The sequence below is a fragment of the Cydia amplana genome, chromosome 21 (genome assembly GCF_948474715.1).
Source record: "Cydia amplana chromosome 21, ilCydAmpl1.1, whole genome shotgun sequence".
NCBI lineage: Eukaryota > Metazoa > Arthropoda > Insecta > Lepidoptera > Tortricidae > Cydia > Cydia amplana.
The window spans coordinates 6,503,459-6,517,921 of NC_086089.1; the positions used below are offsets into that span (position 1 = coordinate 6,503,459).

The 14,463-nt window shown below is 40.3% G+C and overlaps 1 protein-coding gene across 1 annotated transcript in view; it reads right to left on the reverse strand.

Moving 5' to 3' along the window:
* LOC134657796 (E3 ubiquitin-protein ligase RNF123-like) overlaps window positions 1-14,161 on the reverse strand; it is a 36,315-nt gene extending 22,154 nt beyond the window's left edge. Inside the window, exons 1-13 of the mRNA XM_063513349.1 lie at window positions 14,004-14,161; window positions 13,136-13,253; window positions 10,723-10,792; window positions 7,780-7,922; window positions 7,247-7,440; window positions 6,527-6,652; window positions 5,406-5,553; window positions 4,805-4,945; window positions 3,869-4,051; window positions 3,588-3,740; window positions 2,937-3,046; window positions 2,212-2,330; window positions 1,435-1,482 (exon numbers count right to left, since the gene is read on the reverse strand). Of these exons, the coding sequence (XP_063369419.1) occupies window positions 1,435-1,482; window positions 2,212-2,330; window positions 2,937-3,046; window positions 3,588-3,740; window positions 3,869-4,051; window positions 4,805-4,945; window positions 5,406-5,553; window positions 6,527-6,652; window positions 7,247-7,440; window positions 7,780-7,922; window positions 10,723-10,792; window positions 13,136-13,253; window positions 14,004-14,134 (1,684 nt within the window). The 5' untranslated portion in view covers window positions 14,135-14,161. The remainder of the gene's footprint in view (window positions 1-1,434; window positions 1,483-2,211; window positions 2,331-2,936; window positions 3,047-3,587; window positions 3,741-3,868; window positions 4,052-4,804; window positions 4,946-5,405; window positions 5,554-6,526; window positions 6,653-7,246; window positions 7,441-7,779; window positions 7,923-10,722; window positions 10,793-13,135; window positions 13,254-14,003) is intronic.
* Between the last annotated feature and the right edge of the window lie 302 nt (window positions 14,162-14,463).

Below are 14,463 nucleotides of genomic sequence, written 5' to 3' on the forward strand. Positions count from 1 at the left end.
AGATATAACGTTGAAATAATATAATATACAAAACAAATACCACGCAATAAATTTAATTATAAATTTTTAAGGGGGGTAACAGTTCTAACCTAAAATATCCTACTTTTAACGTAGCAGTTTCTTTCTCTGAGGGTTCACAGTTCTAACCTAACCTAACCTACTTTTCTGGTAGCAGTTTTTTTCTGTGGGTGGTCACAGTTCTAACCTAACCTAACATATTTTTATGTTAGCAGTGTCTTTTTCTGTGCGGTACTTTTCTGGTAGCAGTTTCTTTTTCTGAGGAGTCATAGTTCTAACCTAACCTAATCTACTTTTCTAGTAGCAGTTTCTTTTTCTGGGGAGTCACAGTTCTAACCTAACCTAACCTACTTTTCTGACAGTAATTAGTTTCGATGACCTATGAAATACTGAGCTATCCAAATAATTTTACTGATGTCTTGTTCAGATACTTATATGAGATGTTATTCATTATTTTAATTTATATGCATAATGAATGTTGCAAAAAAGCGCTGGTGGCCTAGCGGTAAGAGCGTGCGACTTGCAATCCGCAGGTCGCAGGTTCGAACCCCGGCTCGTACCGATGAGTTTTTCGGAACTTATATACGAAATATCATTTGATATTTACCAGTCGCTTTTCGGTGAAGGAAAACATCGTGAGGAAACCGGACTAATCCCAATACGGGCCTAGTTTACCCTCTGGGTTGGAAGGTCAGATGGCAGTCGCTTTCGTAAAAACGAGTGCCCACGCCAATTACTGGGATTAGTTGCCAAGCGGACCCCAGGCTCCCATGAGCCGTGGCAAGAATGCCGGGACAACGCGAGGAAAATGATGATATGCATAATGAATGTTATATTAAATATAATTAGTTTATTTGTATGTTATACCAAACAGCGGTATGTATATTGTATGTTATATTATTTTTATGTTATACTTATTGAAAATATAGATTTAGTGCATTTTACATAAGATAAGTATACGTTTTGAACGTTTGTAAACTGAAATTATACCAAAAGTGCGTATTCATTATGATACGCACCCTTCCGAGAAAATACAATGGAAAACAATTTTACACTAGATACATCTGTACTATGTTGCATTGACACGACGGTTGTAAACAGCAGACAGCCATAAATCTATTTTATTCTGCCACATAAGCGCGCGTCCTGTAAGTTTATCAGCACTTGAATGTTTGATTGTTTTTGACACTTAGGGGCTTAGGCACCTGCCGGTGAAGAACGTTTGCGAGAAACCCAATAAATTAAAATCATGGCAGGTTGGTATGCTTATTGACCATTGTCCAGGTTCTTATCAAGACTCTGGTGTTGCCAGGGTAAAAACTGTTTTATTTCTCTTTATTTAATTTCCACTCTATCTTATCGGATTGTAAACCGAATCCTGGAAATCACGAAATAATGTAATTTTTGGACCATTACCTCCCGTGAACGGGTTAGGACGTGCTAGCGTGCCTGTTTCTGCCATTTCTGTAAGTTAAAATTTGATTGTTCGTTTTTTTTAGCATTAGAAAGAACTTGCAAGAAGGTAAGCGATCTTGACATGTCTTTTAATTGAAAAACGCTTTTTAAAAATCAAAAACTATTACTTATGAAAGCAGAAGAATATAAATGATCGTATTAGATTCATAATTGTTACATATTTGCCGTAACTTATTTTTAAAATGTGTTTTTCAATTAAAAGACACCAAGATTGTTTACCTTATTTCTAATGCTAAAAAAACGAACTATAAGTCTGTAATGTAGGAATAAGTACTGGGCTGTACATTTTATTATGATTATGATATTTATGATTGCACACTCCCATTGAGGTATAAAAGAGAAATTGTCCTTATAAGTAATATCGCCCATCTAACCTTCGACCGAATGAAAATTTAATAGGTAAGATAAGACAGCTTGCTGTCACCATATTACTGGTAGAGTATAAAAGTGCAGGGCCCGTTTCTCAAAAGCTTGTAACTTGTAATACAAGTGGAAGTCCCTTTCTTTCTAACAAAAGCTGTGAAAAAGTGACATCCGCTTGTATTACAAGTTACAAGCTTTTGAGAAACGGGCCCCTGGTGAATGGAATAAGACGATTCTGAATTTAGGCAGTGTCATGACACTCATGACGGATCCTTGCGGAAGTCCTTGAGGAAAGCCCATGTCCAGCATTAGACGTTTTGGCCTGATTGGATGATAATGAAAACGTAGGTATACCAGCTATCCGAGGATCTGTCTCCCCCTGAACAGGAGTCGGCTTCTGCCACCACGGGTTGCGGACGACGGTTTTGAGGACCGCCTCGTCCGGGCACTTCACGTTTAGGAAGTTGTCGAATCTGTATATAAAATAAAAAACTACCTATTGACAATCCAATAATGAAATTCAATGAATATACGCCATATATTTATACCACTCACCATTAGAATTATGAATAGTCAACGTCATGCCAAAATAAATGAACATTTATGATATAGGATTTTTATTCGTTTAATTTTCTTTCCTGATCAGTTTTGGGATATAAAATTACTAATATATCTTTTTTTAAAAATATTTTGAAAAAATATTAATAATAGGTACAACCTACTTAATTCGATTTGGCGATTTCGTTGAAAAAATGTGAAGTCACACCAGGGGGAGGGGTTTGCCAAATGTGACCAATTGTGACAATGAGGGGGAGAGGGATCAAAAAACCTAGAACTTCGTGTGATGTAATTAATGGATGACCCCTAATGGGAAGCGATTACCATCGCCTATGGACACCCGCAACACCAGAGGGAGAGGGGTTGAAATATCCGGTCTTTGAGATGGGAATACGCTCTTTTCTTGAAGGTTTATAGGTCCGAAAATACCGCATGCGACATTCATTCATTCAATGCCACTAAAGACTGGCGCAGTGTAGTCAGTGTGTATGCGATTTACATAAGACAACAAAGAATTTTACGAGATTTTGTTGAAGAAGACGTATTTGACGAGGTGGTGCCTGGTCTCCACGTGCTGCATGAGACCACAGAGTACGTACACGCCTTCCAGCTGTTGGGTGAACTGCATGTCCTGCGATGGAAATTTTATATAAGCTGGAGAGTACCAATAGTGCTGGAACGACGCACGTTCAAGCCCTGCTTGAAGCTACGATTTTTCTTGTTTACTTTTCTATTTAGCTGTAAGTATATAGTGTCCAAATCAAATAGGAAGAGTTATGACTACACTTATATCGACCGGGATATGAACCGTGATTACCTTTTTGTATTGTTTTCGAGCTTCCGATATTTCGACGCAGTTACAACAAAAGAACAAACAATACAAAAGGTAATTCCCATTTAAAACTGTTATAGGAAGAGTGATGACTTTTTCGCTTGTTTCCCGCATATAGGAAGACACGTATAGGTTTTATTTTAGGGTTACGTAGCCCATAACTAACGTACCTACCTACCGTTATGGAGTACCTACTATCTATGGGACGTCTGAAATAAGTATACAAGTAAAATTTGTGATATAAGTGGACTTCAAATTTCTTCGACAATAAAGCTAGGTGGCATAATAGGTAGTGCTTTCCTAGGGTCTGGCCTGTAATAAGACTAATAAGTAATATTACCGGGGACACCAAATCGAAGAGCAGGCATTCCCTCACGACGCAGTGCTCCAAGATATCACACAACGCCGCTTCGTCCAAGAACGTCCACAGCAGGTCCAGCATCGTGCACAACTTCGGCTGGGCTTGTGATAGGAATTTGACTGACAAGTCGGTCTGGAAACAAACGAACAGGATCTTTGCGATATGGAACATAATATTCAATCCTCAGGACACATATTTCATTAAAAAACTTGGGGATGTTTTAACATATATTTATTTTGACGGTACGGGGAACTACTTACAAAATTCCTTTCCTTAGCCTTGGCATAAAAGTCGGCAGCTAGTGCGTCCACATTGATGGATCTGTTCTTGACGCCGAGAGCGCCTCGAATTCGAGGCAGTAGCTCGGACACCACCACATAGGAGAGTCGGAGACTGATGCCCAGCTCTACCACCGCCAAGCGGGCCAGGGACATGAGGAAAGCCTGGAACAACGAAGATTATTTATTGCTAATCTTAGGTAAAGCCAAGAAACAGTTCCAAAGAGTTCTACTGCTCTTTGTTTCCCTCTCAATCACTATTGCAATAATCGAGAGAAATATCGATGTCAAATATGGATGGATAATGTGTTCGAATGCTACGGTAAAATGGCTTTAATACGATTGCCAGTAATGACCGTTCTCCTCAGCTCAACTATAGGTTTTTGTAGGATACAACTTTTTACTAATATTTCATCATCTTACAGTAATCCTTCTAGTAGTTAGATCAGGAATTCAGGACTGAGGGATTTGGAATATTAAAATTTTAATTTATTAAAGATATAATTGTATGCTGTGGAGGCTCATTGGAAGACCGTGATTTAACAGCGATCCAACTCTTCAAACCATCGGCTTAAGGACGGAGCTGTTGTTTAGGTACGGTACATATCCATTTTCTTATCTTATTTAACTGTATGTTATCTTATATCTTTTTCTTCTTGTCTGTGACCCTCCGTGATTCTTCTCACTTGATGGTCTCATCGGAAGACAGCGCTCGAAGCCACCAGCAACATGCTGAGATGAGGCCATTTCGTGGCACTTTAATCTTATTTGGTGTTTTCTTTTATATTATGTATTGTCTCGTTTGTGCTTACGAATAAATTCTATTCTATTCTATTCTATTCTATTCTGTTCTGTTCTGTTCTGTTCTGTTCTGCTCTGTTCTATTCTATTCTATTCTATGCCCAGACTGGATCCTACCTTTCTGGACATCTTCTTGTGGTCCGTGCTGTTCGTGACCGCGACCTGATGGGGCGAGGGTTTGGGGGTGTACGTGGAGTTGGAACTGTGGATGCGCAGTGCCACCTCTTCCTCCGTCGCTTTGGAGGATTCTGACCTGGCCTGAAAAAAGAATAATGGCTACTTTGTGTACCTTTGGTGGTGGTTTGTTATATTTATGTGCGTATTTATTTTCACGGTGATTTTTTGGCAGGGTGAGAACATTAATTGCAAGCAGAAAATACGCAAGTAGGTAAGTTTAAGTGGTTGGTATATGATAAATTATTTCGCGGATTGGCAAAGTAATATTTTAAACTAAAATAAGTGTCATATAGGTACAAAAGACATCAAAACAAAACGAAACGGATTGTCGAGCGGTCTAATCATCTGCCGCGAGTTCATTCGACGCTGGTTCGATTCCAGCCCTGGACACTGGAGGCCTTGGTGACTTTTTCTTTCGTAAATATGCCATCTACGAGTATTTTAGTTTATAATTTATATAGTTTTAGTTAGTTTCTTACTTGAAATAACACAATTTGTTTCCTCATAAGTAATATTTTTGTTTTAATTAAGATCGTCGAACCTTACTACTCTTAGCCGAGATCGGTCTAAGGTCGTTGACCCTGGCCAGCTCTTCCAGCAGCGCGTCAATGGACTTGAACAGTAGGGCTGCGCGCGCGCAATCCCGCACCGGCGGCAGCTGGAGCGGCGCGAAATCGTCCTGGGGGAATCTGACAACGATAGTTTTACTAGCTTTTCACCCAATTTAAGGCTTTTCGCCAATCTGATCAAATTGTCCGATCAAATCAGGCCGTGCGTACGCAAACGCCAATTTGGCTCGCACATACCGATAAAATGGAGGTGCGGACGCAAGAATACCAATTTGTAGCTCCAGTATTCGCGTTCGGTGGCACTTTTTTAACCCTTCGTATGTATTAGCACTGATCAGTGCGAACGAATTTAAACCTTTTGTATTAAACAATGGACTTAAATTTGTGCGCACTGATCAGTCCTTAGACATACGAAGGGTTAATTTAGAACGCTCAAATATCACCATAAAACTAAAATTGGTGATTAAATTGGAGATCGACGCCAATTTATTTTCTGATAAAATCGATTCGATTATCACGTCTGGACTTTAAACTAGGAAACTCACGTGACATTAAAACTTCTTAGAATGTTTAAAACGTGGCACGTAACCGTATATTTTTTTAAAGATGAGTATCTATAGTAATTACGCACTACCTACTTAGGACTAGCACAGGAGGGGCGAGATACTGTCACGCCACTCCTGTGCTAGCCGCCTGGCCCGGCTGAAGTGAATGACGATTTAGTTCAGTTTCAGTAAGAAGGTAAACAACCAAAACATTTTATCTTCTACTCGGAAGATTATGATAAAGGTGCACTTTAACGACGTGTATGCGAAGAAGACAAAGGACGTAACTACTGACATAGAGAAATATAGTAAGACAAGAGTGCTCACTCCATACATCAGTTCAGACTATTAATTTCAGTGTCTACATCTAGCATCGAGTAGCGGAACTATCAGTACTGCTACTTGACAATAGATGTAGCAGTACTGATAGTTCCGCTACTCGATGCTAGATGCTAATAGTCTTTTTGGCACTAAAACTGATGTATGGAGTGAGCACTCTATGTATTTTTTTCTCTATGCTACTGATGAGTAAGAGCGTGTAAACTTACACAAAAGGCACGTGTCCGAAGTTAGCATACAAGTGTTCTTGCATCGCCAGCGAAACGGCTGGGAAGTAGGCGACGCCGTTACCGTGAGTGACGTTGTTGAATGCCACGCCCATGGAAACACCGTTCCTATTTAGAAAAACTAGATATAAGTCAATAGGTACCTACTTAAAAGGTTTAAAATGATGGCTACGTTCCATATACTCTGCCACAGTGATAGTCATAACCATAGATGGTGACAGTGTCTTCTATCCTTATTTTGCTACAGGCATCCTCTAGGGACTAGATCTTACCTAAAGTATGCCAGCGGCTCATTATGGATCTATGCAAGAGCCAATACCGTTACCAGGCAACCATGATACTACGTTCAGCTACGTTCCACCTCCTGACTACCACCGTCATAAGCATCGGAGTGCGTAGTATCTCAGACCGTTGAATTGCTGTTCATGGGCCAACCCAACGCGAGATAGTGACTATAGCCACAGGGCGGACACGCCATACATCAAAAATGATTTGCGTTTATATGTGTGCACGGCACGTCTGTACACGCGTCATTAAGTTTCTGACGGAATCCTGACATGTTCTCAGTAGAGCGACTTACGCACACATTCATGTCGCGGCCTGTCGCGGGCGAGGTAATCCGAATCGGGGCGGGGCGGTGCGTGTCCGTTCTGTATGATATTACTATTACTTATTCTGTGCTATAGCCATGACAGGTCTTACCTAAAATACTCCAGTGTTCCATGATCCAGGTCTATGCATGAGCCTATCACGTCTCCTGGCAACCATGCTTGGCCGTAGGGAGACGTGGCTACGTTCCACCGTCTAACTCTTCCACCGTCGTACCCATAGGAGTTCGCGGTGTCCCCAACTCCTGTGTCCATGGAGAAGAGGCAGGAACTGGTGCACCAGCCAATCTGGATATCAGATTTTATAAATAGATATTTAAAATTATAGAGTGTAGATACACTCTATAATTTTACATATACGAAAATGTTTAGAAAAATACATGAGAAGAGTCATTTTTAGAGTTACGTACCTCAAAAGGAAAAAAACGGAACCTTTATAGGATCACTCGTGCGTCTGCCTATCTGTCTGTCTGTTCGTCTGTCACAGCCCATTTTATTTAAGGCTGAGCCCCAGTTTTTACGCTGCTTAAAAATAATATGTAAAAAAGTTTATCTTTCATGTTAATTTAAAATCAATTCAGTCTTGGTCATACAAGACCTATGATAATTATATATGTTAGTATTAACCTGCATGATCCCTTTGGTCCCGAGCTGGACTTCATACATCCACCTCCCGGCAAACACGCAGGCTGTAGCCCTGATGGTCGCGAAACTGGAGAGACCCTGGACGCTGACTCTCTCGTCTCCGACCAGAACTAGCCGTCCAGTACCTGGAACACAAAGTATTCCATAATTGCCGAATAGCACCTCATGTAGGTATGACTAGACCATCATGTACTACGAAAGTCTCTTCTTCTTTGGCCAACCCTCTTCCCAACTCATCTGGGATCGGGTCTCCATATACGTTTACGCCAGAGAGCTCTGTTCTGGGTTGTCTGCGTAGTTAGGCTGTCCTAGTTCATCTCTTTTTGTACTTTGGTCCACCAAATAGCGGGGGGGTCTACCTCGTCATCTGGATCGGTTTGGTATGTTCAGGACCAGGATGTACTATGAAAGTCTGAGCTCAAAAATGACCACGGCACGTGAATTGTACCGCGAGCGACTCCATTGTACTGCGTGCAGCTTGAAAACATCAAATATTGAAATGCTGTGCTAGATGTTTCATATATAGAATTTTATTTTAGTCAATGAAAACTTTTGTTGCGCAAACACAACTTTTTAATAGCTGGAAATTACCCAACCCAACCTAATTATTGTTGGAAAGCCAGAGATATCTAGGAAGTTGCTAATTCTCACTTGCACCGGACTTCGCTTGAACACATCTTTATTTTATTTTATTTTTCATTACAGTTTGACACGTGTATATGACTCGTGTAAGAAAATAAATACGTATCAGTGATACACATGTCAACGAGTACGTAAATAATACGCATGTGAATAATAAAACGTAAAATCGTGTCAAAATAGCTTTAAGTATATAAAACTCTATGTTTAAAAAGCAAAGGGTTGCTTTTTGAACCGTAATCTTAAAATAAATGTACCTACATATTGAAAAGGAAAAGTAATAAATTTAAAATATGTAATAAATGAAAGAAATCCTAGATAAGTTAATTATGCCGAAAATTATTTATTAGTATGACGCACAAGATAATAGCTTTTATTACTTATGCGTAGCTGTCAGAATTCCGCAAAAAAATGCGCATTGATTTTGTATAAAACCTAGCTTCTACAACGCTGTGACCATTGTCCCTCATTAGTCCCAGTTTCAAGTGAACATCTATTTTACTCAGAAAACCTCATAATGAAGGTATTTGCAGTACTTTTGTGCACCTTTGTCGTAGCTTTTGGCGCGACCGTAGAACATCTAATGGAAGAAGAGCATCATTTGGGAATTTTCGAAAGCATACTTTTAGATAATCTTGGTGAATATCTGGGACTACAAATGAAAATGATTGGCGGCGTTCAGAAGATACAACAATTATTGGGTAATGTAGAGAAAATCTTGGAAAAGGAATTTACTGACAACACCCATACACCATATGTTGGCGGGACCATTCCTGAAGAAAAATATGAAGAACCTATTGTGTCTTTGGAAAATGACTTCGAGAGAACACTTTTGGGTTATCTTGGTGCATATCAGGAACTACAAATTAGATTGAATACGGGAATTGAGAAGATACAACTAGCCTTGGGTAATGTGGAGACGATCTTGGAACACTTTTTTACTAACGAGCCCCTCAATGAAATCGAATTCGAAAAATTAACTAAACCGAAAGGTAAGTGTTACACTTCAACAGATTGTTTTATTACATGACGTTTGTTTATATTGTTTATGTTGTTATTTATTATTTAGTGTTACTTAATTAGGATAATTAATATCTGGGAGACCGAGCTTTGTTCGGAAAACATATATATTCTTCTTCCTCGCATTATCCCGGCATTTTGCCACTGCTCATTTATTTATTTATTTATTTATTGATCAAATAAGTAACACAGCATTACAGTACAAAACCAAGGCACTGTGAAACTACAAAATATAAAGATACAAAGAAAAACAATATACATAAAAATGAAATTAACTAAATATTAGATTTGGGCGACGACGTAACAGCGTGGCTCCGTAGCGTCGTCTGACTCGGCGTGGGGTTCGGCAGGTTGCCCCGGAACCGCCGAAACACCACACCCTTCGGCCAGAAGTCCGCGCTTGCGATGGTCTCATGGGAGACTGGGGTCCGCTTGGCAACTAATCCCAAGAATTGACGTAGGCTCTAGTTTTTACGAAAGCGACTGCAATCTGACCTTCCAACCCAGACCTTCAATCTGACCTTCCAAACTAGGCCTTATTGGGATTAGTCCGGTTTCCTCACGATGTTTTTCTTCACCGAAAAGCGTCTGGTAAATATCAAATGATATTTCGTACATAAGTTACGAAAAACTCATTGGTACGAGCTGGGGTTTGAACCCGCGACCTCCGGATTGCAAGTCGCATGCTCTTACCGCTAGGCCACCAGCGCTCGGAAAACATATATAAAAACTCAAAAATGAACGTTTTCCCAGAGATAAGACCTAGCTAGGCTAGATGGATTTTTCGCCCCCGAAAGAGTGTATTTATATGCTTATGTAATGAAACTTCCTTTTTTTCAGTTAAGGATTCAGCTAAACGACAAAAAAATGGGAAAAAGGTTTCCACTAATGCCTAGGGAATCTCAACACGTTTCAACATCTTGTTGAACGAGCTGCAAGTGGGCGTCAATATGTATATCATACTTCTTCAAAAATAATTTTAATAAAATATTTATATTGTGTATTTTTTTGTAAAATTGTAGGTATAGCAAATATTTAACCTAATAAATTCAATAATAAAGTATTTTTTTGTGTGTTACTCATATGATTTCCGCTATATGATAGAGCGTTATCACATTGGAGTAGGCTGTATACCAGCAGTGTCAACGTTACGTTTCACTCACATTCAAGTCAAGTGATACCTAAAACACCGAATCCTACTTTTGCCTAGTCTACCTCAGCCTCAGTGGAAAGGCAACCTTATATTATGGTACGGTACACACTTACCAGTAGAAGCATCAAAAACCACAATCTTAGGTCCAACACGACCGTGTCTGTCATCTTGAGTTTCCACATTCTGTAAAAATAATGCAACTACAGTTATTTTGTATAGTATACTAGCGACCCGCCCCGGCTTCCCACGGGTTAACAAAGTTATACATAAACCTTTCTCTTGAATCACTCTATATATTAAAAAAAACCCGCATCAAAATCCGTTGCGTAGTTTTAAAGATCTAAGCATACAGACAGACAGCGGGAAGCGACTTTGTTTTTGACCGACTTCCAAATCTAAAAGGAGGAGGTTATCAATTCGGTTGTATGTTTTTTTTTATTTTTATTTTTTTTTATGTTTGTTACTCCATATCTCCGTCATTACTGGACCGATTTTGAAAATTCTTTTTTTGATTGTATGTATATGCATACAGATTGGTCCCGTTTTGGTCAAAACCCAGTTCTGATGATGGGATCCATGAGGAATCGAGGGAACTCCTCAAATCTTAAAGGCATACATATAGTGATTTTTGTGTTTTTATCAACAAATCAAGCATATACATTCAGAAACGTGACATTTGATGAAGTGGAACTGCTGATGATGATCAGAACAGAACTCTTCAACGACGCATAGTTCACGTTTGGCGATTTGTCCTCTTCGTTATGTTTGTTAAGCAAGTTAAGTTTTTAAGCCACATTTTTGTCAAGCTCGAGTTCTGATGATGGGATCCATGAGGAATCGAGGGAACTCCTCAAATCTTAAAGGCGTGCGTATAGAGATTTTTGTATTTTCATCAGAAAAATCAAGCATTTTTATTAAAAACTGTCGCATTTGATGAAATGGAACTGCTGATGATGATCAGAACAGAACTCTTCAACGACCCATAGTTCACGTTTGGCGATTTGTCCTCTTCGTTATGTTTGTTAAGCAAGTTTAGTTTTTAAGCCACATTTCTGTCAAGCTCGAGTTCTGATGATGAGATCCATAAGGAATCGAGGGAACTCCTCAAATCTTAAAGGCATACATATAGTGATTGTTGTGTTTTAATCAACAAATCAAGCATATACATTTAAAAAGTAACATTTGAGGAAGTGTAACTGCTGATGATGACCAGAACGAAACTCTTTAACGACACATAGCTCGCGTTTGGCGATTTTTTCTTTTCGTTATGTTTGTTAAGCAAGTTAGGTTTTTAAGCCATATTTATGTCAAGCTCAAGTTCTGAACATGGGATCCATGAGAAATCGAGGGAACTCCTCAAATCTTAAAGGCACACGTATAGAATTTTCTGTATTTTCATCATAAAATAAAGCATTAACATTAAAAACAGTCGCATTTGATGAACTGGAACTGCTGATGATGATCAGAACAGAACTCTTCAACGACGCATAGTACATGTTTGGTGATTTCGAATTTCGACTTTGACTTGGACTGGGACCCGGACTCGGATCCAGATCCGGACTCGTACCCGGATCCGGTTCGGACCCGGACCCGGACCTGGACTCGGACTCGGACCTGGACTAGACCCGGACTCGGACCCGGACTTGGACACAGATCCGGACCTTGACCCGGAAAATCACTATGATACCTAAACTAAATAAACCACTATGATTACCTACCATAAAATGTAGGTATAAAGTATGATGAGGCCAAACCCCTCCCGCTCAAACCCCCGTACACCGCACCGCATGCGCCGTTAAGTGGGTTAGGTTAGGTTTGAACTGCTATCCTCACAGAACCGAACAAAAGTGGGTTAGGTTAGGTTAGAACTGAACAGAACAGAAACGAAATGCTTCCTTTTCTACATAGCGCACCATCTACAATAATCTTTCACCGGGCCGCATAGAAGTCGGTTTTTTTTTCTTAAAAATTATATACTATGTAGTGATACCTGATGAAACAGAGTATACCTACCGAGAGACTTGTATCCAAAATCGTATTAAGAAAAATAATCAGGAGAATAATTTTGTGACATTTGACTGAAACTACTTTTTTCCTAAATTATAGATAAAGTGGTATATAGCGTCATTTTGTTTTTTTTTTTTGAAAAATTAATGTACCAAATGTACCAATATTCCTTTACTGAGCAGTGAGCGTTATTTGCTACTTTTACTAGTAATGATGATGACTAGACTGATACCTGACTCCACAGGCAAACTAAGTGTATCTTGTGGAGCTTTTTTTATTTAACCTTTTCGACGCCGTGTCAAACCCAAAAGCTGTCTCTCAGACGCCACGTCACCGAAGTGTCAAAACTGAAATTGAACTTCATGCATATGCACCTAAGTCTATGTTGCTCTGTGGTCTTTGACCGATTAATACGTCTTTGGCGTTGGACCTGCGGTGCGTATATATCGGTCATTGGCGTCCAAAAGGTTAAAATATGTATTTCTAAATATTTATTCTACAATAAAAAACAGTACAAACATCAACTATTACCACAGCAGTGTGTTTCTTGCTCGATTTGCTCTTGTGTGTGGAGGCTGCCTTGCTGTCCAACATTTTTGGCAGGTTCTCCTTAATGTGACTTAGATACTTGCTTCTCCTAAAAAAATAAGTATATCATCATCATCATATCAGCCTTTTATCGCTTTTCTAATAAGTAAATGAGAGAATTTTCTGCATTTTTTCCGAGAACCATGAATTCTTCCTTCTCTATGCGGCATAACCGAGGCACAAGCGGAATCTACGATTTTTAACACATTCATTGCCACCCAGCTAAATAAGGCATCCGCGCCAGGCTACAACAATTTCGTCATATAATGTTGTTACGACGATCCCGACTATCGGGTCGTCCGGCCTGGGAACGAAATCATAAAATACCCGATAGTCGGGTTTTCGGCACTAAATGTGTAAGTGTAAGGCCTGAGTGGACGCTCGAAGCGGAGCGTTCGGCGGGGCGTGCAGCGTGGCGTCGAGCTCCCAAGGGATTTGAGCAGCGTGCACTAAGGCCGCTTATACGTTTGCATTTGTTTAACATGCACGCCGCACGCCCCGCCCCGCTGCACGCCCAACTCGAGCGTCCACTCAGGCCTTACGCTACGGCTTACGTAGGCGGACAACGCGCGAACGCGGCGCGGCGCGGCGCGGCGCGGCGAGGCGGCGGCGCGGCGGCGGATGAATCAAACCGTTGATACGTATAGGTATGTCCTACTCGTACGTGAGCGATTTAGACGGGAAGCGGCGCGGCGGCCGCGCGGCGTTCGCGCGTTATTCGCCTACGTAAGACGTAGCATTACACTAAGGTTAAAATTTAAATACTTTTCCTAGATGTTCATGTTCCTTGGGTACTAACACCAAATGTCGTTCAGTGTTCTCTTTCATGACCATATCGTTTCCGAAAACACGGCGCACTGTGTCGTGCACTTCGCTCTTCTCTGCGGACCCGCTGCACACCCCGAAAACTGACTTTAGTACGTTCATCATTGGGTCTAGTTTCCTCTGCACCTGCGGAAGAAAAGTCTACTTAATACCTACAATAATTAATATGCCCATGAAAGACACCCCAAAAGGGGACACATATTTTTCCGATGTCCGTGATTTTAAATCAACAAAATAACAAGTTAACGAGGTGAGTTTCTGCCTGCCTGTAAAGCCGATGGTCCTGGGTTCGAATCCCGGTACGGCATTTATTTGTGTGATGAGCATAGGTATTTGTTCCTGAGTCTTAGGTGCTTTCTATGTATTTATTTTATATACCTATTGTAATATCGTTGCCTGAGTACCCACAACACAAGCCTTCTTGAGCTTACTGT